The 23,852-nt window shown below is 41.8% G+C and overlaps 1 protein-coding gene across 18 annotated transcripts in view; it reads right to left on the bottom strand.

Annotated features, from left to right (window-relative positions):
- The window catches only part of LOC103679432 (glycoprotein hormone alpha-2), a 28,749-nt gene extending 10,382 nt beyond the window's left edge, over positions 1-18,367 (bottom strand). For 3 of the 18 annotated variants that reach the window (XR_005837158.1, XM_040639356.1, XM_040639355.1), the window contains exons 1-5: positions 18,192-18,360; positions 9,532-9,649; positions 3,778-3,823; positions 1,165-1,240; positions 868-993 (exon numbers count right to left, since the gene is read on the bottom strand). Coding sequence is in view for 16 of the 18 variants with exons in the window: in XM_040639356.1 (XP_040495290.1) it covers positions 868-993; positions 1,165-1,240; positions 3,778-3,823; positions 9,532-9,632 (349 nt within the window). In the remaining 2 variants the exon portion in view is untranslated. Of the gene's footprint in view, positions 1-867; positions 994-1,164; positions 1,241-3,777; positions 3,824-9,531; positions 9,650-13,297; positions 13,420-18,117 lie in introns of those variants that run through there. The other 15 variants (XR_005837157.1, XM_040639352.1, XM_040639343.1 and 12 more) reach the window with 14 other exon arrangements.
- Between the last annotated feature and the right edge of the window lie 5,485 nt (positions 18,368-23,852).

The following is a 23,852-nucleotide window of genomic DNA, read 5'->3' on the forward strand; positions in this document are numbered from 1 at the left end:
GGAAATTTGAATATCATAATGGATCAAGATGCTGTTTCACTTAGATTTCTGGCTATCATTTATTTCTCAGAACTGGTCCTAGACAAAAACCTCTGTGTCTGCCCTTCTTCTTTCCGCCTGGTACCACTTTTGCTAGAAATACAGTGTCTTCAAACTCTCTTCCTCCCCTCTTCTAGAACTATTGTCATCTACAAGCTCAAAAGTATTATATTCATACTGTATTCTAATGATATGCCACTTAAAAGGGAATGATCCTTACTAAAAGAAACAAGGTGGAACTTCAGACATCAATGGTAAATGAATTGGGTAGATATTTTGAGGCAAGGCCTTTGCACTCTTTTCCAAATCAAACTGGTACAGGTATCTATTTGTCCCTCTATGAGTAAAAATAGCAATGGCCTTCAGAGATTAAAAACTGGGAGATGCCTTTAAGATACCCCTAAGGTGAAAGTCACTGCATACTCTAAAATGGAAGGAAGTATTTTTATATAATAGATCGCTTTCACTGAGTGATTACTGCCAGTCAGACTTTGTACTCCTTTCCATCTACCAGTATTTATATATATATATTTAATCCTTTTAACAATCCAATGAGATAGGTGCTATTATTATTCTTCACCATTTCACAAAGGAGGCACAGAAAGATTAACTAATTCATCTAAGGTCGTACAACTATTAAGTGGCAAATCCACCAGGATTTGAATCAGGCGGTCTGGCTTGGAGCACTCTGTTCCTAACCTCTGCACGGTGCAGTGCTGGGGCCCAGTCTGACTGACCATTTCGCCATATTGAGCGTGCACTGCTAACCCACGGACATTCAACCTTCCCTATTTCTTCTCTACCGCTCACTTCCATCATTCTACTTACCAGGTGACAGGTTTTCATGAAACCATTTCATCTCCACATATAGAGTGAAAACAAATGGATAGGGGACCAAGATGATTTCCCCATGTTTGAATTTCAGGTGGGACACTCTCTCCCATTTGCTTTTATCTGGGAAACGATGCTAAGGATTGAGGAAAGAAGTCAGTCAGTATGAATCCTTGAGTACTATTTTAGGAAGAAGACCCTCTCCTTTCCCTGGTTTGCCCTGTGGGTTTGCTGTTTCCATTTGAATCTACAATGCGACCTGCTGCTCATTTCTATTCAGAAAGGAAAGGATACAGGGAAATATAATGAAGTGCTCTGTAGCAAATGGCTGCAGATTGTCCAAGTTTCCCAAGACTACACGAATAGAATCCTGAAAAAACAAAAACAAAAACAAACTTGAAATGACTTTAATACCGTCTGGTCCCAGCCAATCTTTCCATTTATACCTGTCACTGCTTTTTCCATCCTCTATATTCTATTAAAGCTGAACTATCTGCTGTTCCCTGAACATGCCTTCTGCTTCTCCATTTCTGTGTTCTTGCATAGTCTATTCCCTCTGCCTGAAATGCCCTTTCTACCCATCAGCTTATGTCCAAATCCTACCTATCCTTTGAGGTCCAGTTCAGAAGCTATCTCCTCCAGAAAGTTTTCCCTGATTCTCCCAGTTGTAAATTAACTATTAGTCTCAAACTTCTCAGTAGTTAGCCTTGGGTCTTTACCACATTCCATCCACATATGTTTTATTTTCCTTACTGAGAAATCTCCTTGAGCAAGAATATATACCTGATTTATGTTAGCATTCCTTCTATGGTGTCCGCCTCATAATTGTAGGCTGACAGAATGAATGAATAATACTGGTATTTACTGATATACAGTTATTTTACCTTAGCTTAAGTCCAACCTTTTCTTCTACTCTTTTAAAATCTTGATTAGTCTCTAATTAACCTATGCTTATTAGTATATACATTTAAACAATTTGATATCATAAAGACTCCTGGATTTCTATGGGGAAAATACCTGAATTTCAGTTTTAGTTTTGTCATTTCATCTCTCTACGCCTCAATTTCCTCATATTGGGGCTCACAGGAGGCAGAAATGGTGCCTTATTTATTTTTGTATTCTCTGTGGTACCATAGTATCTGGTCATAATTTTAAAGTTTATTTATTTATAAACTCTATGCCCAACATGGGGCTTGAACTCACAATCCCGAGATCAAGAGTCATATGCTCCACCGAGCTGCCAGGAGCCTCTGGCTTATAATTTTAATAGCTAATATTTACTGAATAATCACAATGGCAGGTGTTATTTTATAGTTATTAACAGTCACAGAGACCTTATGAGATAGGCATTTTTTATTATCCCCATTTTATAGACAAGTAAACTAAGACAAAGAGAGGTGAAATAACTTATTCAGGGTTACATAGAAGGTAATGGTGGAGCCAAGATATGAACCCACGCAGTGGGGTTCCAGAGCCTACCCTCTTAACCATTAGTGGGGTTCCAGAGCTTACCCTCTCATCCCTCTTAACTGCCTATCAAAAAACATTTTCCTAATAAATAAAAGAGGATGGTAACATCTGACTCAAAACTGAGAGTAAGAACATAAAAAAAGCACTTTGAAAAATTTGGTAGGATTATAAATGTAGATAGATGCTCTCTAGCTACGATGTACTGAGCTACTTACTGTGTGGCAAGCATTGCACACATCTATTTCTAATCTTCACCACAATCTTGGAAACAGGTATTATTTATCAACTTCATTGACAGGTAGGGAAACAGCCTCAGAGAAAATGGGTAACTTGTCCAAAAGCCCAGTGTGAAGGCAGAACTTAACTCAGATCCAGATGTGACAGGCTCTAAGGTCTATGCTCTCTCCACTTTACTATGCTGCCTTGCGCTTTTCTCTGCCCAAATTAACTGAAGCAAAGTGAAATAAACTCTGCTCTACTCACAGTTAAAATAAGCAGAAAACTGTCATGGTCCTCTATTAAAATAATTGTTATAATGATGTCTGTGAGCTCCTGCAAGATCCTAACGTATCTTTCAACACTTAGCCAAAGAGCTATAGATAGATACCTTTAAGGCTATGACTTAAATTTTTGGTTTCATAGAGTTTATTTGTATATTTCATTGTATTCAAATTCTTTGAAATACAGCAGCATATGTTTTCATAAATTAGAAGAGTGATAAATCACTGAGTTGTGAAGTTAGAAGAGAAATAACCTAGTTTAGCACTCTCACTTTACGAATGAGGCAATTAAGACCAAGAGAATGATTTACTGGGGGGCTACACAGCTAATCAGTGGCTCAGCCAGGGCTGAAATCCAGGCCCAGCACCCAGAGCTCTAACTCCTTGGACAACACTTTTGCCAATTTACAAAGCTGTTCACTTGCTCAATCTCCTTCCTGTGGGAGAACCTAAAGCTGTGTAGAAAAGGAATGAAAATGAAGTGGGAATAAAGCAAATCGCAAATGTTTCCAATTAAAGTGAAGACACAGCAGTCTTGTCTGTGTATTTACAGTTGAGTTTCCTGAACGTCAAGTACCAGGCAGTGGTTCGGAGGGTGAGGTTTTCCAGAGCCCTGGAAGGCGGCAGTCCTCCAGAAGTTTTCTCTATGCCAGCTGCCACAAAAGAGAGCTGCGGAGGGCTGGGAACTCTGGTGGAAACAATAGAACCCAGCCTCAAAGGTCCTGACACTTCAACTAGGAGAACTGAGAAAGGATACAGGCTTTAATTTCCCTGGAAAAACAGTGACGTTTCTTTGCAGAGGAAATATGGCAGGGAGAAGCCCAGTGATCAAGTGGAGGCTGTGACTCAGTTCACAGTAAATAATTAAGATCTGGGTATGGACAAATCCTTGGCTTAAAGAATAACTTTCCCAGAATTCATCTGCTTCTTTCCCTACCTCCAGCTCCTGGACGATGACTTCCTTATTCTCTATCTCTTCCCCTCTAGAAGGTAAACAGATAAGACATAAGTAAACCGAGAAGGAAAACTCTGAAGACAGTAGACTCTACTGTCAGTAGAGAGAAGACAGTAGAACAAAAATGACACTTCCACGGAGTTACAGAAACATGACTAAGTAACAGTTGTGTGTGTTGACCCAGGGCTCATGGGAAAAAGTGATCACCAAGGTGGTGCGATTTGAGAGTCAGAAGAAGGCTGCACCAAAATATCTTCTCCATTAACCTGCCAAGACCTGAAATTCCCACTGTGAAAGTTAATAATTTGTTAGACAAGGTGTACTCAAGTGTAGTCTGTGGACCACCAGGTGTCCTCAAGACCCTTCAAGGAATCTCGAAGGGCAAAACTATTTTTATAGTAACAGTAAGATGTTATTTGCCCTTTTTTGGTGTGTTAACATTTTAATCATTAGTGCAAAAGCAGCGGAGGGCAAAACTGCTGGTGCCTTTGCACAAATCTAACCAGTTGCACTGAACTGTACTAGCAGTTGTGGTCATCTGAACTGCCACACAGGAAAAAAAAAATCCAGCTTCATTTAATATATTTGAGGAAGCAGGAAAAAATTGATAATTTTATAAAATCTCAATCCTTAAATACATGTCTTTTTTAATACATTATGTGATAAAAATGGAAAGTACTCACACAGCACTTCTGCTGCATACCGAAATATGAAATGCGATGGTTATCTTGAGGAAAAGCACTTGTGAGATTGTTTGAATTGCAAACTGAACTAGCTGGTCTTTTCATGGGTTGTTGTTTTACTTCAATGATCAGTTAGCAGACAAACTATAGTTGTTATTCAGATTTAGGAATGTGACATTGTCTCAGAAATGAAGGGTGAGCTTATCAATTCAAGGAAAACAACTGACAGTTTATGTCAATGATAAAGTTTGGGATTTCAAGCAAAAATTTGAACTTTGGAAAACTATCCACCACACTGAGGTTGACAACTTTCAAATACTGAAACACTTTTCTAAGATTGGTAGTGATATTAGCAAATACGATTTTGTAATATTGTATAATGAAATGTGTCCACATTTGGATGATCTATATAAGTCATTGAACTAGTATTTTCCAAATGACCAATGAAACACATCATGTTTCAACACCATCCGAGGTAAAAGATTCATTCACAGAACAAGACAGACCAATGGCTTTTAATGTAGCAGAGTTCAAAAAGTGCACTGATATAATTCAGATTCCATATTGCAACTAACCTTTAAAAATCTACCACATTAAAGGGGAGCCTGGGTGGCTCAGTTGGCTCAGGGACCAACTCTTGATTTCAGCTCAGGTAACAATCTCAGGGTCTTGGGATCCATCTCCGTGCAGAGCTCCGGGCTCTGTGCTCTGTGCGGAGTCTGCTTGAGATTCTCCCTCTCCCTTTGGTTTCCCACCCTGTTTGCCCACTCTCTCTATCAAGACAAATAAATAAAGTCTTAAAAAAAAGAACAAAACAAAAAACCTACCACATTAGGGAAGCCTGGGTGGCTCAGGCGTTTAAGTGTCCAACTCTTGGTTTGGGCTCAGGTCATGATCTCAAGGCACGTGAGCTAGAGCCCTGAGCCCAGCTATGTGCTGTGTCTGCTTGGGATTCTTTGCCTGTCCCTCTCCCTCTGAGCCTTCCCCTGCTCATGTGTGGGGCACACATTCTCTTGCTCTCTCGCTCTCTCAGATAAACAAACAAACGAACAAATAAATAAATAAATAAATAAAATCCTAGAAAAAGACTCTCCCACTCCACCTGCTCTCTCTCTCAAATAAATAAATAAATCTTTTTAAAAAACTACATTAAAACAAAACAAAACAAAACAATACAACTACCACTTCTTAAGTTTTGATGCAGGGTCAAAGAAGAACATCCATAATGATCTGTGAAGGCTATTACCAAATTCCTACCCTTCCCAACTATAGATCTATGTGGGACTGGATTTTTTTCATATAACTCAACCAAAAAAAAAGAAATTCACAACAGATTGAATGCAGAAGCAGATATAATCTAGCAGCCCTCTATTAAGCCAGACACTAATGAGCTTTGCAAAAACTTAAAACAATGCCAATCTTCTCATTAATTTTTTGTCTTGGAAAATATGGTTATTTTTAATAAAAATGTGTTAAGATGTAATGGATATATTATTATTTTAAATTAATACACTTTAAAATTGTGGTAAAATATATATAAACTAAAATTTGTCATTTTAAACATTTTTAAGTATACAATTCAGTGGTATTAATTACACTCATAACCATGGTGTGCAACCATCACTACTATTTCCAAAGTTTATCTTCCCAAACAGAATCACTGTACTCATTAAGCAATAATTCCCCATTCTGCCCTCCACCCACCCCTGGTGACCCCTAGTCTATTTTCCAGCTCTATAAATTTTCCTATTTAAGATTTCATGGAAGTGGAATCATACACTATTTTTCCTTTTGTTGCTGGATTATTTCACTTGGCATAATGTTTTCAAGGTTTACCCATGTTGTACCTGTATCAGAACTTCATCTCTTTTGCACTTTCTTTTTATGGCTCAATAATATTCCTGTGTGTGTGTGTGTGTGTGTGTGTGTGTGTGTGTGTATACATATATATATCACATATAACTGCATTTTGTTTATCCATTCACCAATTTGAAGGACACTTGGGTTGTTTCCATCTTCTGGCTATTGTGAATAATACAGCTATGAACAGTGTCGTACAACCATCTGCTTCCACTTGAGTGCCTGCTTTCAATTCTCTTGGGCATATACCTACGAATGAAATTGCTGGGTCTTATGGTTAATTCTATGTTTAATTTTTTGAGGAACTGCCAAATTGTTTTCCACAGCAGGTGCACTATTTTATATTCCCATAAGCACTATACAAGGGTTCCAATTTCTCTACATCCTTGCCAACTGTTATTTTCTGGGTGGTTTTGTTTTTTATATAGCTATCCTAGTAGGTGTGAAGCGGTATCTCATTGTGGTTTGGATTTGCATTTCTCTAGTGACTGATGACATTGAGCATCTTTTCATGTGCTTGTTGGCTATTCGTATATCTCCTTTGAAGAATGTCTATTCCTTTGTCCATTTTTAAATTGTTTTTTGTTTTTTTTTTGCTGTTGAGTTGTACTTCTTTTTATATTCTAGACATTAAACTCCTACCAGATATATGATTTACAAATATTGTCTCCCATCTGTGGGTTGCCCTTTAACTCTGTTGATAGTGTCCTTTGATGCACAATTTTAAAAAATTTAGTCAGGGTGCCTGGGTGGCTCAGTCAGTTAACTGTCTGCCTTCAGCTCAGGTTCTGATCCCAGAGTCCTCAGATCTAGTCCCCAGTCAGGCTCCCTGCTCAGCGGGGAGCCTTCTTCTCCCTCTGCCTGCAGCTTACTCTCTCTCTCTGGCAAATGAGTAAGTAAAATCTTTAAAAATATATATATTATTTATTTATTTTTAGTGGAGGAGGGGCAGAGGGAGAAGGAGAAAAAGTCTTAAGCAGATTCCACACTGAGTGTGGAGCCCAACATGGGGCTTGATCTCATGACCCCGAGATCACAACCAGAGCCAAAACCAAGAGTTGGTAGCTCAACCAACTGCACCATCCAGGTGCCCCTAGACCTTCGATCTATTTTTAGTTACGTTTTTTATATGGTATAAGGTACTGGTCTAACTTCATTCTTCTGCATGTGGATATCCACTCTTCTCAGAACCATTTATTAAAAAGAGACTATTCCTCCCCTATTGAATGGTCTTGGCATTCTAGTAAAAAACCAATTGACCACAGATGTTTGGGTTTATTTCTAGGCTAATTCTATTCTATGGTCTATAAAGTTGTCCTAATGTCAATACCATATTTTTTGATTGCCTGTAGCTTTGTAGTAAGTTCTTAAATTGGGAAGTAGGAGTCCTCCAATTTTGTTTTTTCAAGATTATTTTGGCTATTCAGGGTCCCTTGAAATTCCATATAAATTTTAAGATGGGCTTGTCCATTTTTGAAAATATGCCATTGGGGTTTTGATAGGGTTTTCACTGAATCTGTATCGATTGTTTTGTCATCTTAATAATATTAAGTCTTCCAATCTACAAACATGGATATCTTTCTATTAATACTTTGATTTCTTTTAGCAACTTTTTGTAGTTTTTGGTGTACAAGTCTTGCATCTCCTTGATTAAGTTTATTGCTAAGTATTTTTTTCTTACTGATGCTATTGTAAATGGAATTGTTTTCTTAATTTTCTTTTCAGATTGTTTTTTGCTAGTGCTTACAAATACAACTGATTTTGTATGTTGATTTTGTATCCTGAAACTTTGCTGAATTCATTGATCAGGTCTAATAGTTTTTCTGTGTGTGTGTGGATTCTCCAGGATTTTCTACATGTAAGATCATGTCTTCCACAGATATAGTTTAACTTCTTCCTTTCCAATTTGTATGCACTTAATTTCTTTTTCCTGACTAATTGCTCTGGCTAGGAACCAGTACTAAGATGAATAGAAGTGGTGAAAGCAGACATCCTTGCCTTGTTTTAGATCTTAAGGGAAAGGCTTTTTCAGTTTTTCATAAATGAGTATGTTAGCTGTGGCACTTATCATACTGAGGAAATTCCCCTCTATTCCTAGTTTATTGAGTGTTTTTATAATGAAAGGGTGCTGGATTTGGTCAAATGCTTTTTCTTTTCTTTTCCTTTCTTTTTTTCTTAATGAAGGTAAAAGTTTATAAGACACTACAAGGGAGCGGCAAGTGGGACAACAGAGAAGAGGCTATCTGCCTCAAATGCTTTTTCTTTATCAGTTGGGATGATCATGTGGTTTTTCCCCCCTTTGTTCTATTACTGCAGGGTATTATATTGGTTGATTTCTTTATTTAAAAGGTTTTATTTATTTGAGAGAGAGAGAGAGCATGAGCAAGAGAGCACAGCAGGGGGGAGGGGCAGAGGACCCTGGGATCATGACCTGGGCTGAAGGTAGACGCTTAACCAACTGAGCCACCCAGGTGCTCCTATATTGGTTGATTTCTGTATGTTGACCATCCTTGTATTCCTGGGGTAAATCCCAAGCACAATGCCAATCTCCTCATTAGTTTTTTAGAAATATAATTCTTTTTTTAAAGATTTATTTTAGAGAGAGGGAGAGCACGAGCGGGTGGAGGGGAAGAGGGAGAGGGAGAGGAAAAGAGAGAATCTCCAGCAGACTCCCTGCTGAGTGTGGTGCCTGATGTGGGGTTCGATCTCATGATGCTGAGATCATGACCTGAGCTGAAATCAAGAGTCAGAGCCTTAACCAACTGACCAAGCCACCCAGGTGCCCCTAGAAATATAGTTACTTTTGATAAAATATATTATCTGTTAACATTTAATGATACATTATTTTAAAATTAATAAGTATGTTATTTTTTCTATTTTAATCTTTACATGATACATATTGACAGGTATAACCCACATAATCAAAACCTCTTTGGGATCCCCAATCATCTTCAAAGTGCAAAGGGATCCTGAGATAAAAAATCTTGAGAACCACTGCACCAAAGGTATGTCATCACTAATTTAGAAACTTACCTGAATAATAATATATGGAATATAAAATATCTAGGAAATAGAGTCCTACAAGATGCTACTTCAGCCAGTCTCCTGGACTGAGTGAAGGCAGAGAAGGGATAACCTGTGGGAATGTACTAACCTATATTTGCAAAGGCTACTCTCCTAGCTTTAAAATTACCTGATATTGTTGCCATATCTAATTTTGAATTTATACACATTGGGTCCTGCATGAAGAAACCTCGTCTCTGGAAACGGGTAGGTGAAGGGTTTTAAACTCATTGCTTCCAAATAATAGCCTAATAAAATAGAAATATTAGAGAATTATTAAAAAGCTAAAGATGGTTCCTTATCAACTTTATGGTATAAAAGAGAGTCTGCCCAATTTATAGCATCTCTTCATGAATAAAATGTCCAACACTCAGCACCACTGCTTATATCCCAGCTCAGTTTTTATACTGATTATCTATATTAATCACCTTGACCATTCTCCTACCTGCATGGGGAAGATATATGGTGTTGGGGGATAATCTCTATACTTGAAATCAAAAGACCTGAGTTCAAGATTTGTAGTTGACCTTACAACCTCAAGCAAATCACTTCTCTCCATGAGACTAATAACAGCAACATCTGAGGACTCACAAGGTTTTTGTTAAGATTAAATCTATCTCCCAAATATCTCTTGAATCTATTCTCCTCCCTTGTCCCCACTTTCCCTGGAACCTAGGCCAGTGTGAAGAGGGCTCAAGTCAAATAATGAAACAATCCAAATGCACCAATAGGAAGATCCCTGCTGTTAATTTTAGATGAAGTTAAGGCATAAGTACACCTTCCTGCCTCAGCTAATACAGCAAATAAGGATGTACACTAATGTTTCCCAGTGCTGCTGAGGAATGCCTTATCTTTCCTACCTCTCAACCACTCTTTCTCGTCACTGCTTGTGAGACTGCCCTGTGCCACAAGAGTGCCTACTATCCTCTTACCACTTACTAGTTTTACTTTTCCTATTCCAGAATCTCTGGCCACTTAAGGTCCTTTCGGTGGGAAACTGGGGAAAGGGGAAGGATGGAAAAAGAAGAATGGCATGTCTCTTCTCCTCCAAGAGGGCATTTGGTACACATTCAGAAGTAAGACTCAAACACAGTGATTAGCGATTTTGTAAGTCACTAAGACTTTTCTGTGCCTCTTTTTACTTGTAGAGATAGTAAACTCTGCATTTTCTGTCTCTTCATATGGAAGTTTAAGTAATAAATAATGAGATTAGAAGTCCAGAATTCCTGAGGATAAGAGCTACCTACACAAAACACAAATTTCAGAGGCAGCTAAGATGGGGTAGACAGAACAGGCACAAAGAAATAATAATTTAGGTTTGAACCTCAGCTCCGATATCCCTCCTTAGTTTCTCTAGGCCTTGGTTTTCTTACTTATACAATAATAACAACAACTAAACAGTCTTTTGTTATGCCCTATTATAAGTGCCTTACATACATTATCTCACTTAATCCTCACAATAAGCCTGAAATCAATAGTCTAAATTTGATAGATAAGGAAATCAAGACACTGAAAGATGAAGTAACCTCCCCATAGCTATATATGAATGTTGGAATCGTGATTCAAAGTGAGGTCAGACTTGATGCTCTTATCTTTTCCACTCTGTTTTCTAAGAGTTTTAGTACCAAAAAAAAAAAAAGAGAGAGAGAGAGAGAGAGAGAAAGAGAGAGAGATAATGAATATAAAATCATTTTGTAAGTACTAAAATATTATACACACATAAAGGACTATTTTCATTATTCTTTCCTCCATATTACCCCAATACCATTTCTACTCAACAGGGAAAACTCTTGTATGGTGGAGTCAGGAGATCTATGTGCCCAAAGAATGGAATTTCCCACAATTTCCAAAGTTCATGTCTGGGGCTGCCAGTAAAGAGATATCCCAGTGTCTGATCTCGGCTGCTTGGGATTAGAATGACAGGAGGTTGGAGCCAGAGCCCATGAGACTATTTAGACTAGAATTGCAGTCAAAAGTGAAAAGAAATAGTTGGTGCCAACTGCAAAGTTACCAGAGGGGAAATATTGTTCATATCCTGAAAAAAAAAAAAAAAGCTTGCTGATTCCCATGTCCAAAGCATGGCAGGAACCCAGCTAGATTTGAATGTGTTTTCGGTGCTAAGGTGACTTTTCTAAGTAGGAGCCTACCTGGTGAGACTTAGGTCGCGGCCACAAAAATTTAGCTTTCAGTTATTCAGAGGGTTCTCCTAAAATGCTGTCACCTCTCACCACAGACAGAGGGCTGGGGGATCAGAGCAAAGGAAATGAAGGACATTTGTTGGAAATGACAATCCAGAGAGGAAACTTCATGTACTGCACCACAGCTGGCTGTCTGAAAGAGGTAAAAACAGCCCTCTCTGGCTGGGGCCTGCCTGTTAATTGCTGGCTGCCTGCTTCAGAAACAAACACCACACACTAATTACCTCATTTGAAAATAAAGATTAGACAGCATAATCCGAAAGAACCACATAGTCGTAGTGGTTCAAAGATTTCACAAGGTTATTTTCCAACATGAGTACTGCAGTCATGATGACACTATAGAATCTTAACAGATGAAGGGTCAGACTCTCAACCCATTTTCAGGTGATCAAAAAACATGATGGGTTTAAAACAAAAAAGAAAAGGTTAGAGGCAATATGCATTAGTTGGAAAGACAGAAGATTTGAGATTGGAGGATCAAGGCTTGAGTCCTAGCTTTGCCTCTTATTAGTTATTAGACCCTGAGCAAGTCACTTAGCCTCATCATTTCTCAGTTTCTACACCTGCAAATGGGAATCCCATCTACCCCTGGAATTGTTGAAGGATTTAAAAAGATTATATTGTAAATAGTATTTCATGAACTCTAGAGTATTATATAAACATTAGCTGTTTTGATAGATTTGAAGTTTCTCTTTTAATGCTTCACTAGAAAAGCAAATTTAAGAGATGAAAACTATCTTTAATCTCAGTGCAAAAATCTGACACATCCCAATCAAGAACCTTTCTTTGAAAATCCCCAATAATTAAATTTAAATGACACATTGGCAATGATGTTAGATTTTTTAAGGTTTTTAGTAATCTGTTTCAATAAAGAAACATCTGGGTCAGTGCCTACAATCTAAAGCAGGGCTGAATGCTATATGAGGATAACGATATTGACTACTGAGGTGGAAGGAGATGATAAGGAAGTACTGTCACTAAATATATCTGGTGACATTTGATAGAAAAATCCTCCACAGAGTTAAAGAATAAAAGAGCTTTCATAAGCATTTATTCAAAATACATTTACTGGGCAGATCTAATATGACAGGCTCTGTGACCACTGAGTGTGGCAACAACATAGGGAAATCCCACTGATACTATGAATTTATTACCCAAGTTTTAGAACTGAGATTGAAGACAGATGGCCAGCTTCTCCTTTGCCTTCACAAGTCCTTGGCTGGTCTCAGAGGTCTGCCTGGCTCTACCGAAGTATATTCAGACTAGAGATTCTATACTAGAGAATATTTCCACCTAGAGACTCATGCTTGCCTATAGCCTGAAGTGCCCTTCATTTTAGAGGGTACAAGAAGAAACTGAATTTACCACAGAAGGAAAATACCTTCCACAAGGTCACATAACTCAGTATGGAACCAGGAGTAGTACTCCCTAAGACTACTGATTCCTTTGGCCCACACATTTTCCATTACAACACATCACTCTGTCAGTCACTTTAGTAAACTGTAAACCCTGGTCACTCTCATAATTGTGGATGACTCCAAGACAAACTCAATCTGGGTACAAAGGCATCAAACCAAAATGTAAGCTTTTCTGATTAAACGTTCTTAGAATTATTTCTTGGAGGTGTTAAAAGGTCACATTCACATTTGTTTGTCTTCAATCTCTATTTTCAAAAGAAACTATTCTCAGTTTCCTCACCTTGCAGGGTGACTAGGATGGCTGATGAAATAATGCAGGTATAATTGCTTATTGTAGTGCTCTACACATAGGTTATTCTTTATTTAAAAACAAAACAAGGGGGCGCCTGGGTGGCACAGCGGTTAAGCGTCTGCCTTCGGCTCAGGGCATGATGCCGGCGTTCTGGGATCGAGCCCCACATCAGGCTCCTCTGCTATGAGCCTGCTTCTTCCTCTCCCACTCCCCCTGCTTGTGTTCCCTCTCTCGCTGGTTGTCTCTATCTCTGTCGAATAAATAAATAAATAATCTTTAAAAAAAAAAAAACAAGGTGTTAAGATATGGGACAAGAAGAGACTAATCTGAGGCTACCCAGGATACTTTCATGCTTATCGATATCATTCTTTCTCATTAGGTTTCTTCCCACTTTTTAGACACAATCTTTAAAATGCTCTTGGCATTTGTTCAGGAATAGATTTGCTCTTGGAACTGTGTCAGATTTTGTTTTGTTTTGTTTGAGAGGGGAGGAGTAACTAAACCTTCTAACAGAAAGGTAGGAAGATCCCCCAAAATGAAACCAAAAGCCCTACCGGACAACTCAATAGACCAGAAAGTAATCTAAGTTAATCTCGTACATGACCTTTTGCATCTAAGGGCCACTTCCACTTACATCGTAACCATCCTAAAAGCTACTGGAAAAACTACCTTTGGTCAATAGGTCTAGAACTGTGCTCCTTATTCTGGAAAAGCAATAGAATGGTATCTCATCTCACCACCCTGCCCAGTAGTTGTGACTTATTTAATGACAACCGATCAGCATTCACATCATACTGCAGCACTCTAAACATCCTACCAAGCCCAGGAACCCGAAAAGCGTTTGGATGTAAAACTGCAGGCAATGAAAGACATTTTATTTTTTGGTTACACAATTGGGTGAGTTGCCCTGAAGCAGTACACATAAGGAAGAGATTTTTAAATGGGGGGAAAAAAGCATCAATAGTTTCAGAAGATGGAGAGAATATCCTCAGGTAGAGAGAAAGGAACATCTTTTACAATTTTGAGCTAAAAACTCTTGAGTCTTTGACGTGATGGAGAGATGGAGAGAATATCCTCAGGTAGAGAGAAAGGAACATCTTTTACAATTTTGAGCTAAAAACTCTTGAGTCTTTGACGTACATATTTCACGGGTCTTAGTGACAGAAGACTGATATAGGAAAGTGTAAAAAGAAAGCTTCTAAAATACACAGCTTTGTTCCTGCCATGAAACAATGGCAGACTCTGAAGAAATTAAGTTAATAAGAAAACTAAATTACTTTTTATGTAAAGAGAGCAAATTTTGCACAGGAAATTTAAAATATTTTACTAACTTTAATCCAATTCTGGTGAGATACTGGGGAGATAAGAATTGTATTTACAAAAAGATATATCTGACTTGAGATCACCATCTAATTTGGCCAAGCACATACAAGGGCAAGACTAAAACTCAGATGTATTGCCAAAGCAAGATAGTTCAGCTGATTATGAAATGGCCTAGACTCCATATTAGCCTCAATTCTTTATATTTTACCACCTAAGCCTAGCTCTAAAATAACAAAATCAGTTATTATTGCTAAGAAACATAAAACTTTGTACTTTGAAAAACCATCAAACCACAGGGATCTGATGGTGAATAGATCTTAACAAACAAACAAACAAACAAGCAAACGACCTCATATTTATAGAGCACTTTCAGTATATATAATGCTTTCCTCTCCCTATCTCATAAGATCAAAAAGCTTCCATTGAAGTAGGAAGAGCAGATTCAGCTACCTTATATTCTTTTTTTTTTTTTTTTTTTTTTTTTAAGATTTTATTTATTTATTCGACAGAGACAGAGACAGCCAGCGAGAGAGGGAACACAAGCAGGGGGAGTGGGAGAGGAAGAAGCAGGCTCATAGCAGAGGAGCCTGATGTGGGGCTCGATCCCATAACGCCGGGATCACGCCCTGAGCCGAAGGCAGACGCTTAACCGCTGTGCCACCCAGGCGCCCCAGCTACCTTATATTCTAACTGCTCTCCTCATTTTTACCTGATTTGATTCTCTCAATCTCATGTTCATTCAACATTCATTCATTCAGCTCAAAAATATTCGCATACCTACTATGTTCCAGAAACGAAGTGCTGGAGATATAGTGGAGAAGAATAAGAACTTGGTCCTCACCTGCAAAGAGCTTACAAATAATTTTAAGTGTGATGACTGCTACAAAAAAGAATAGGGTGATGTGGCACATTGATAGAGAATATTACCCTAGAATGGAAATCATTCCACCCACACTCTAAGTAACAGACTCACATCTGAGGGATAAGTATGAGTTACGGAGGCACAAATAAGAGAGTGGGTCTGGGCTGGGTACAGGAAAACAGCAGATGTAAGAGTCCTCAATTGGAAGAGAGCATGGCACTTTCAAAAGGGAAGTATAGTAACCCAGAACATAGTGGGCAAAAAAGACAGTGCTATGAGATTAACACTATACAGACAAGCAATGGGTCAGTCAGCATATATCTGAGAGCCTACTATGCACCAGGCACTGTTCTGAGCATGTTTAGAGTAGGGAACAAGAGAGACATAACTCGTCTTTAAGGGCTTACATTTCAGGAGGTGTGGAGAGCAACAATAAACATATAAATACATAAATGTAATTTAAAGTACTTTAAGTACTACAAAGAAAATAAAATAGGGCTTTATAGTAAAGAATGAATGGGAGGCTGGTTTAACTATTGTGGCCAAGGAAAGCCTTTTGGACAAGATCACAACTGAGTTGAGGCTTTAATGGAAAGTGGAAAAACCACACAAAGCCAAGGGGAAAAGCATTTCAAGGGAAAAAAACCCCCAGCAAGGACAGATCCCCGGTGATGGGTGGTTTAATGGACACAAAGGTCAGTGTGACTGGAGCACAGAGAATGAAGACAGATTAGAGATGAAGTCAGAGATAGGCAGAAACCAGATCATGTAAGGCCTGTAGGCCATTGTCAAGAGTTCGAAATTTATGTTAAGCGTTTTATAAAGAAAAGTGAAATGATTTATGCTTAAGAAAGATGAACTGTACATGGGGTGCCTGGGTGGCTCAGTTGGTTAAGCATTCAACTCTTGATTTTGGCTCAGGTCACGATCACATGGTCATGTGATGGAGCCCCATGTTGGGCTCCAAGCTCGGTGGGGAGTCTGCTGGAGATTCTCTCTCCCTCCCCTCTGCCCCCCCACCACTCACACACACACACTCTCTCTCTAAAATAAATAAATAAATCTTAAAAAAAAAAAAAAGAAAAGAAAAAAGAAAGATGAACTGTATAGGATTAAGAGTAGAAGCAGGGAATCAGTCAGGAAGCTTTTGCAGTAATCCAGGGGAAAGATGCGGCTGATTTTGACTGGGGAGTCTCAGTGCCTAGTGAATTGTTGAATTTGGGGTATATTTTAGACTGGTGGCATAGGTGTGGGAATCAAGGATGGCTCTTATGTTTTTAGACTTTGCTATTTTATTAGGTGGAAAATAGTACATACCTTTTACTGAGATGAGGAAGGATTCTAGGGAAAGAGATTTATGGAAAAAACTCAATCATTCTGTTTTGGTTAAGTTTGAGAGGCCTATTAGACATCTCAATGGATATGCCAAGAGGGTGGTCGCCTAGTGTGCAATGGATGGAAGTCAGGATGGAAATAAAAATTTAAGTCATCAGTGTTTAGATGGTATTTAAAGCCACTGAAGAGATGAGGTCATCTAAGAAGGGATAGCTACAGAAGGGATGAAGGCCTTTTACAGTCCAGGTTATGATATGTGGAGTCTATCCTAAGAGTAATAGGAAGGCACTGAAGGGTATAATAAAGAAATGACCACACAGCTGTGAGTTAAAGTATACACATTTCTGTATCTGGTTGTAATGTGGGAAATAACCCAGACCAGAGCAGATAAAAAAGGACCAGTACCAGCCTGTGGCTCAAGGCAGAAGCTGATCAGTAGCCTGGTCTAGAGTGACTGGGTTGGCAGATGCCTAGGAAGTTGTCCAGTTATGATTTGGTGAATTGATGGGGGGAGGCAGAGAGAACAAAGATGATTCCTAGTTGCTTGAGCAACCTATCGAAGAGAAAAAAAGTGCCACTTCCTGGAAAAGGCAGCCTTAGAAAGTAAATTTTTGAGGGGAGGTTATTGGGACATGCTCAATTTCGAGGTGCCTGTGAGATAGCCAGAGAGAGAGTTTCGGTGGGCTGTTGGGAGACTGCGGTAGGCCTGCTAGCTGCAGACGCGCAAAGGGAAGAACCAGAGTTCCGAAAAGCCAAGGATGTACAGCAAGGTATCCCGCGCGAAGCCTTCCACTTCCTCACATGCCAAGATTCAAACCCCGGAGGCGCTGAACGCCGAAGTCTCGCCATGACTCAAATCTCTCCCTCCGAGGTTCAGTGAGGCATGCGGAAGCAGACGCTCACTGAGATCACGAAGACATGATGTGACAAGAAATGTCTCCATGGGACAAGTCTTGCTTTCATGGCAACCGCGCGGCCTGGGTCAGAGGAGGCTGCGGACCAGAGCGCGCGCTTTCCTTCCGGGAGGGGTGTTCTAAGGCGGGGGGGGGGGTTTAAAGGCGGGGTGCGGCCAGAGGCAGCTCCGGGCCCCGCGCCGCTCAGCCGGGGAGGCGGGTCCGCACCTGGCGCCGCAAAGCCCGCCGGCCGCGCCTCTCCCCCCACCGCCCAGGCCCGCCCTTGCACCCTCGCGGCCCGCAGGCGGCCACACCCGGCCCTCGGGGGCGGCTGCGGAGCGGTGGCGCTGGGGCTGTAACTCTCCCGCGGAAAATGAAGGCAACGAAGCGCCGACCTCAGGGGAGCACCAGGCCGCTGTGGGCCGTTACCTCAGACCCAAGAACTTCCCGGGCCCGTCCGGGCTCTTACACAGGCTAAGAGTTCTTCGCGCCTCATAAAAGTGGCCTCGGCCGAAGCTGCCACTAGAGAGCGCCCCCGAAGGGGGCGGGCGTCGACTGCGCACGAAGCGTGGCTGGCGAACTCACTCAGCCCCTCGCCCGCGCTTTGGCTCTCGCCGCGCGCCCGCCAGGCGTTCTGCGCACGCGCACCTGCGCTACCCGCGCCCCTCCCCTCCCCGCCGCCGGGCGGGAGTTCTGCGCACGCGCAAACGCGCTTCCTTGCCTCGCCCGTGGGCGCGCGCTCTGAGGTTTGGCCGCGATGTGCGCGTGCGCGGCGCGGCGACACCGCCCACGGGTTGGGCGAAGCAGACGCTGGGAGTGGCAGATGGCCCCACCCGTCGGAACATAGGCTCCCGGCGCCTTTTGTCACTATGCAGCCCGTCCACCGAATGTTCGTTGAGCGCACACTCAATGTCCCTGCTGTGGTCCGGTCGGAGCTGTCTACTTTGGAGTTCCTTCTACGTGTCGAACAGCGTGCAGGCACTTTCCATACTTGCTGTCCTTTGATCCTGACCGTTGTGTTGTAAAGCAGTTATTAATAATCCTAATTTTAAAGAGGCCTGGGAATGGGAGTGACTCGTGAAGGCGCAAGGACGCGAACAGGGGTCTTTGATTTCAAAGTCCAGCAGCACCTTCCCTTCCACCTCCTGCTGATCAAATTCTGACCATGTTGTGAATTATTAAGCGATTTGGCCCCACATCACTGGAGGGGAGCTTGGTGTGCTGCGTTCCTGATCATGGATACCTCACTGGGTAGCCCTACAGTCCTCTGCATTCTTCCGCCTTCCTCTTCACTGCTCTTGCTGTTCCCTCCGCTTGGAATGCCTCCCCCACCCCACCTAAAGTCTCTACTCCACATGCCCAGATATTAAGCTCTTTGAAGGCTGTATCTTTTTATACACAGGAAACAAAGCACGTACTATCGGGTAGTACACGCGAATACCTGGAAAAGCGAGGCAGGAAAAGAAAGAAGTGGATGGAGGGCGGCTGAAAGAGGAGAATAGATTTCAGGAGGGCACCTGCCGCATCTAAAGAAGGTATCTGCTATCCAGTGTCCCACTAAAGGGAGGCCTGTGGGAAGTGTGACCTGGTAATGCCAGGTCTGATTTTCATGGGAAATCTCCCAATTTAAAAATGTTGGCAACTGACTGAAAAACTTGAATATACTGTGGGCTGAAACTAACACATTTGTGTACACATTTCTCGAGCCACCCATTTGTCACTCTGACCTTGCTTGGCACAGAGTAAAAGTTGACCAAGTTAGCCAGACTTGAGTCCCAGCACAGGGTGGCCTCCTGGCAGCTGTTGTGCGAGTATCATTTGCACAATCCATGTTTGGGGACCAAAAGAAAGACCCTTCTTTGGGCAGGGGCGGGGATGGAGTCCACGCAGGGTAAAGGAATCAGGATTCGGGTGAGGCTAGCGAAAACTATTCTGTACGTGCGTTGTTTACTTGTAATCTACCTACCTGGATATTACTTGTACCTAAGATTGTAGCAGGCAAGGTTATGAGTCGTAAATGGCCACTGTGTGATGTACAGGATTTCCTATGGAGGATGGCTGCTGACTGGGTGTGAAGGACAGGGGAAATACTCACCGGACACAAATACTCTTTAGTTTCAACCAGCCCGGAGGGAAATAGGCAGAAACTCAGGAGATTCTAACCAAAAGCCTTATTACAACCCCAAATGACCAAACATCCCACTTTCTGTCATCTACAATTATGGGGTGTCGAGTGACGTAAAAGGAACACACAAACACTTTGAATGAGTAAGATCGAGCTGAAGTATCTCCTGGCAGACGCAAACATACACGCTACTGTTGAAGCACGGGAGCAGCACCTGGAGAGCCGGAGGTGGCTTCCCAGCCCATGTGGTCCGCTGTTCTTTCCTTCCTGTTTGAGGAGGGTGCCAACCCCATGTTGGGCACTATCTTTTGTGATGAGGCCAGGCTGCTTCCACTGGGGCTCTGGCTGAATGTCCATAATGGGATGCAGCTAGAGGGAAGAATTCTTACCTGAGGTAACAGGAGACCCTTGGGCCAGAAAATGGGCAGAGCCAGCACCTGAGCAGGGATGTTAAGTGCCAAAATTCCAGGAGGGAACTTAGAGCAAGTGACATTATCAGAGAAGGGGGGGCTGTTATGAGCATTTCTTCTTCTTCTTTTTTTAAATAATATTTATTTTGTTATATTAGTCGCCATACAGTACATCCCCAGTTCTTGATGCAATGTTCCATGATTCATTACTTGCATATAACACCCAGTGCACCATGCAATATGTGCCCTCTTTAATACCCATCACCAGCCTATCCCGATCCCCCAGCCCCCTCCCCTCTGAAGCCCTCAGTTTGTTTCCCAGAGTCCACAGTCTCTCATGGTTCATTCCCCCTTCTGTTTACCCCCCTTCATTCTTCCCTTCCTTCTCCTACCGATCTTCCTATTTCTCATATTCCATAAATGAGTGAAACCATATGATAATTGTCTTTTTCTGCTTGACTTATTTCACTTAGCATAATCTCCTCCAGTCCCTTCCATGTTGCTGCAAATGTTGTGTAATCGTTCTTTCTGTTGTCTGAGTAATATTCCATTGTATATATGGACCACATCTTCTTAATCCAGTCATCTGTTGAAGGGCATCTTGGCTCCTTCCACGATTTAGCTATTGTGGACATTGCTGCTATGAACATTGGGGTGCATATGGCCCTTCTCTTCACTACGTCTGTATGTGATGAGCATTTCAATTAAGAGGGTGGATTCAGGAATTTGGAGCCAGTCACAGAAAGGGATAACATATTTACTCAATCAACAAATATTTATTCGAATAACTATAAGCACTATTCTAGCCCTTTGGCGATACTTCGGTGAAGAAGACAAAATTAACTGTCATTATGGAGATGACCCTGAGATCAAACTAGATGGGAGGATTGTAGCTTGCTACCATGAGCCACCCAGGAGGGCTGTATGACCCAATGACCTTGCCTAAAGAGCTAGAGGTGACACTGACACTGGCCACCGCAGACAAGACAGTGGGAGGGGAACCACTTGTGGGCCTGCGGATGCCTTGTCACTTGGGATTCTTTTTTACTTGAAACTGGTATTACATTTTTTATTATTTTTTAATTTTTAAAAAAGATTTTATTTATTCATTCGAGACAGAGAGACAGAACGTATGAGCAGGGGGTTGAGGCAGAGGGAGAGGAAGAAGCAGACTCCTTGCTGAGCCGGGAGCCCGGGGCTTGATCCCAAGACCCAGAGATCATGACCTGAGCCAAAGGCAGATACAACCATCTGAGCCACCCAGGCACCCCAAAACTGGTATTGCATTTTTTAAAAAATTACATGTAGTACAATCCACTGTTTTTGCTGTATAAGTCTATGATTTTCTAACATATGTATAGATTCAAGGATAGATCAGAATAGAGAACAGTTTTTGTCACCCCAGAAAATTACTTCAGATTACCCTTTAGTGGTCAAACCCTCCTCCCACCCCAACCACTGGCAACCTGTTCTCCACTCCGGGTTTTGCCTTTTCCGGTGTGTCATGTAAATGGGTTCAGACAGCATGTAGCCTTTCGGAATGGGGTTCTTTCTCGAGTGATACAGTTAGATTTATCCACGTTGCTGTATGTATCCGTAGCTTGTTCCTTTTTAGTGATGAGACGTATCCTACTGTATGGCTGTTCCAGCACTTTTTTATTACTCACCTGTTGATGGACATTTGGGTTGTTTTCAATTTTTGACAATTTCAAATAGAGCTCCTGTAAGGATCGACATCCCAGTTGTTGTATGAACTTAAGTCTTCATATTTCTCAAGTAGATACCGAGGATGGGGATCGCTGGGTTACATGGCAAGTGCATGTTTGACTTGATAAGAAACTACCAAACTGTTTTCCAGAGTGGCTGTAAGGGTTTGCGTACTTACCTGCAGGGTATGAGCGTTTCAGTTGCTGTGTGTCCTTGTCGGCACTTGGTATTTTCCGTTTTATTTCTTTATTTATTTTTGCCGTTCTGATACATGTTAATGGTCTTGAGTTGTAGATCTCATTTGCATTTTACTCGTGACTAATGACGTTGAGCATCTTCTGATGCGCTCTTGGGGTTCTTGCGAATTAATAAACCCATACCCCAACTCAGAAACCAACCCACAGTGCTGAAGAGGCTTCTATGGAGTCACATTTGGCCCGACAGACTGGAACATTCTAGCAGCAATGCTCAGCAGATGACAATTGGATTCAAAGCGCATATGCCAGATCTGTCAAGCCAGCAAGCAGGCGGCAAGAGGCTCCTGGATGCTAAGCACCGTCTCCTCTGTTCCAGGCTCCAGGGAGAGGAAAACGTTTTGTGCCTTTGCCTTCGGGATGTGCTCCTTGTCAGGCTCTGCATCATTCCTGCCATGGTTTTCCCCCTGGACGTCCTATTTAACATTCTCCCTTTCTTCTTTCCTTTGCTAAATAACTGTTTTGAAAGCACACTGCGCTAGGGTCTAGGGTCACAAAGTTGAAGAAGATGCCCACTCACAGTAGGTTCTCATTCTAACAGGGGATTAAGATAAAGCAGCTTTTTATTTTTATTTTTTTAAAAAGATTTTATTTATTTATTTGACAGAGATAGAGACAGCCAGCGAGAGAGGGAACACAAGCAGGGGGAGTGGGAGAGGAAGAAGCAGGCTCCCAGCGGAGGAGCCTGACGTGGGGCTCGATCCCGTAACGCCGGGATCACGCCCTGAGCCGAAGGCAGACGCTTAACCGCTGTGCCACCCAGGCGCCCCAGCTTTTTATTTTTTTAAAAGATTTGATTCATTTATTTGTGAGAGAGCGCGCACGAGCACACAAGCAGGGGGAGCAGCGGGCAGAGGGAGAAGCAGGCTCCCCGCTGAGCAGGGAGCCCCATGCAGGACTCAATTCCAGAACCCTGGGATCGTGACCTGAGCCGAAGGCAGACGCTTAACCTACTGAGCCACCCAGGCGTCCCCCTAGAGGATGATTCTTAACCATCCAGGAGTCAGGAGGGCTTCCTGGAAGAGGAAACACCTAAAAGGAGTCCTAAAGGATGGGTGGCTTTTGGGCTAGGAGACACAAAGAGGGCATTCCAGGCAGAAGGGCAGCCTGAGCAAAGGCCTGGCGATAACAAGTACCGTGCTGTGTGTGCGCCTCTGTGAGCAGCTCCGTTTTCCTCAGATCTGTGGATGGAGGTGTGGTGTGGCAGGAGATGGAGTCAATGCAGGAGACAGGGGCTGGGTCATGGAGAAGTTTGTGCTGAGGCACTTGAATTTATCCCCAAAGCTATAAGGCTTTAAAAGCTTTAGGTTCTGGGGGCGCCTGGGTGGCTCAGATGGTTAAGCATCTACCTTCCACTCAGGTCATGATCTCAGGGTCCTTCTCAGTGGGGAGCCTGCTTCTCCCTCTCCCTCTGCCCCTCTCCCCCCACCCCGTCCCCTCCGCTCATGCTCTCTCTCTCTCTCAAATGAATAAATAAAATCTTTAAAATAAATAAAATAAATAAATAAATAAATAAATAAATAAATAAATAAGAGCTAGGTTTTGGTGGTGCGCCTGGGTGGCTCAGTTGGTTAAGCGTCCAACTCTTGATTTCAGCTCAGGTCATGATCTCAGGGTCTTAAGACCAAGCCCCG

This window comes from Ursus maritimus, unplaced genomic scaffold, assembly GCF_017311325.1.
Source record: "Ursus maritimus isolate PB19 unplaced genomic scaffold, ASM1731132v1 scaffold_23, whole genome shotgun sequence".
Classification (NCBI taxonomy): Eukaryota; Metazoa; Chordata; class Mammalia; order Carnivora; family Ursidae; genus Ursus; species Ursus maritimus.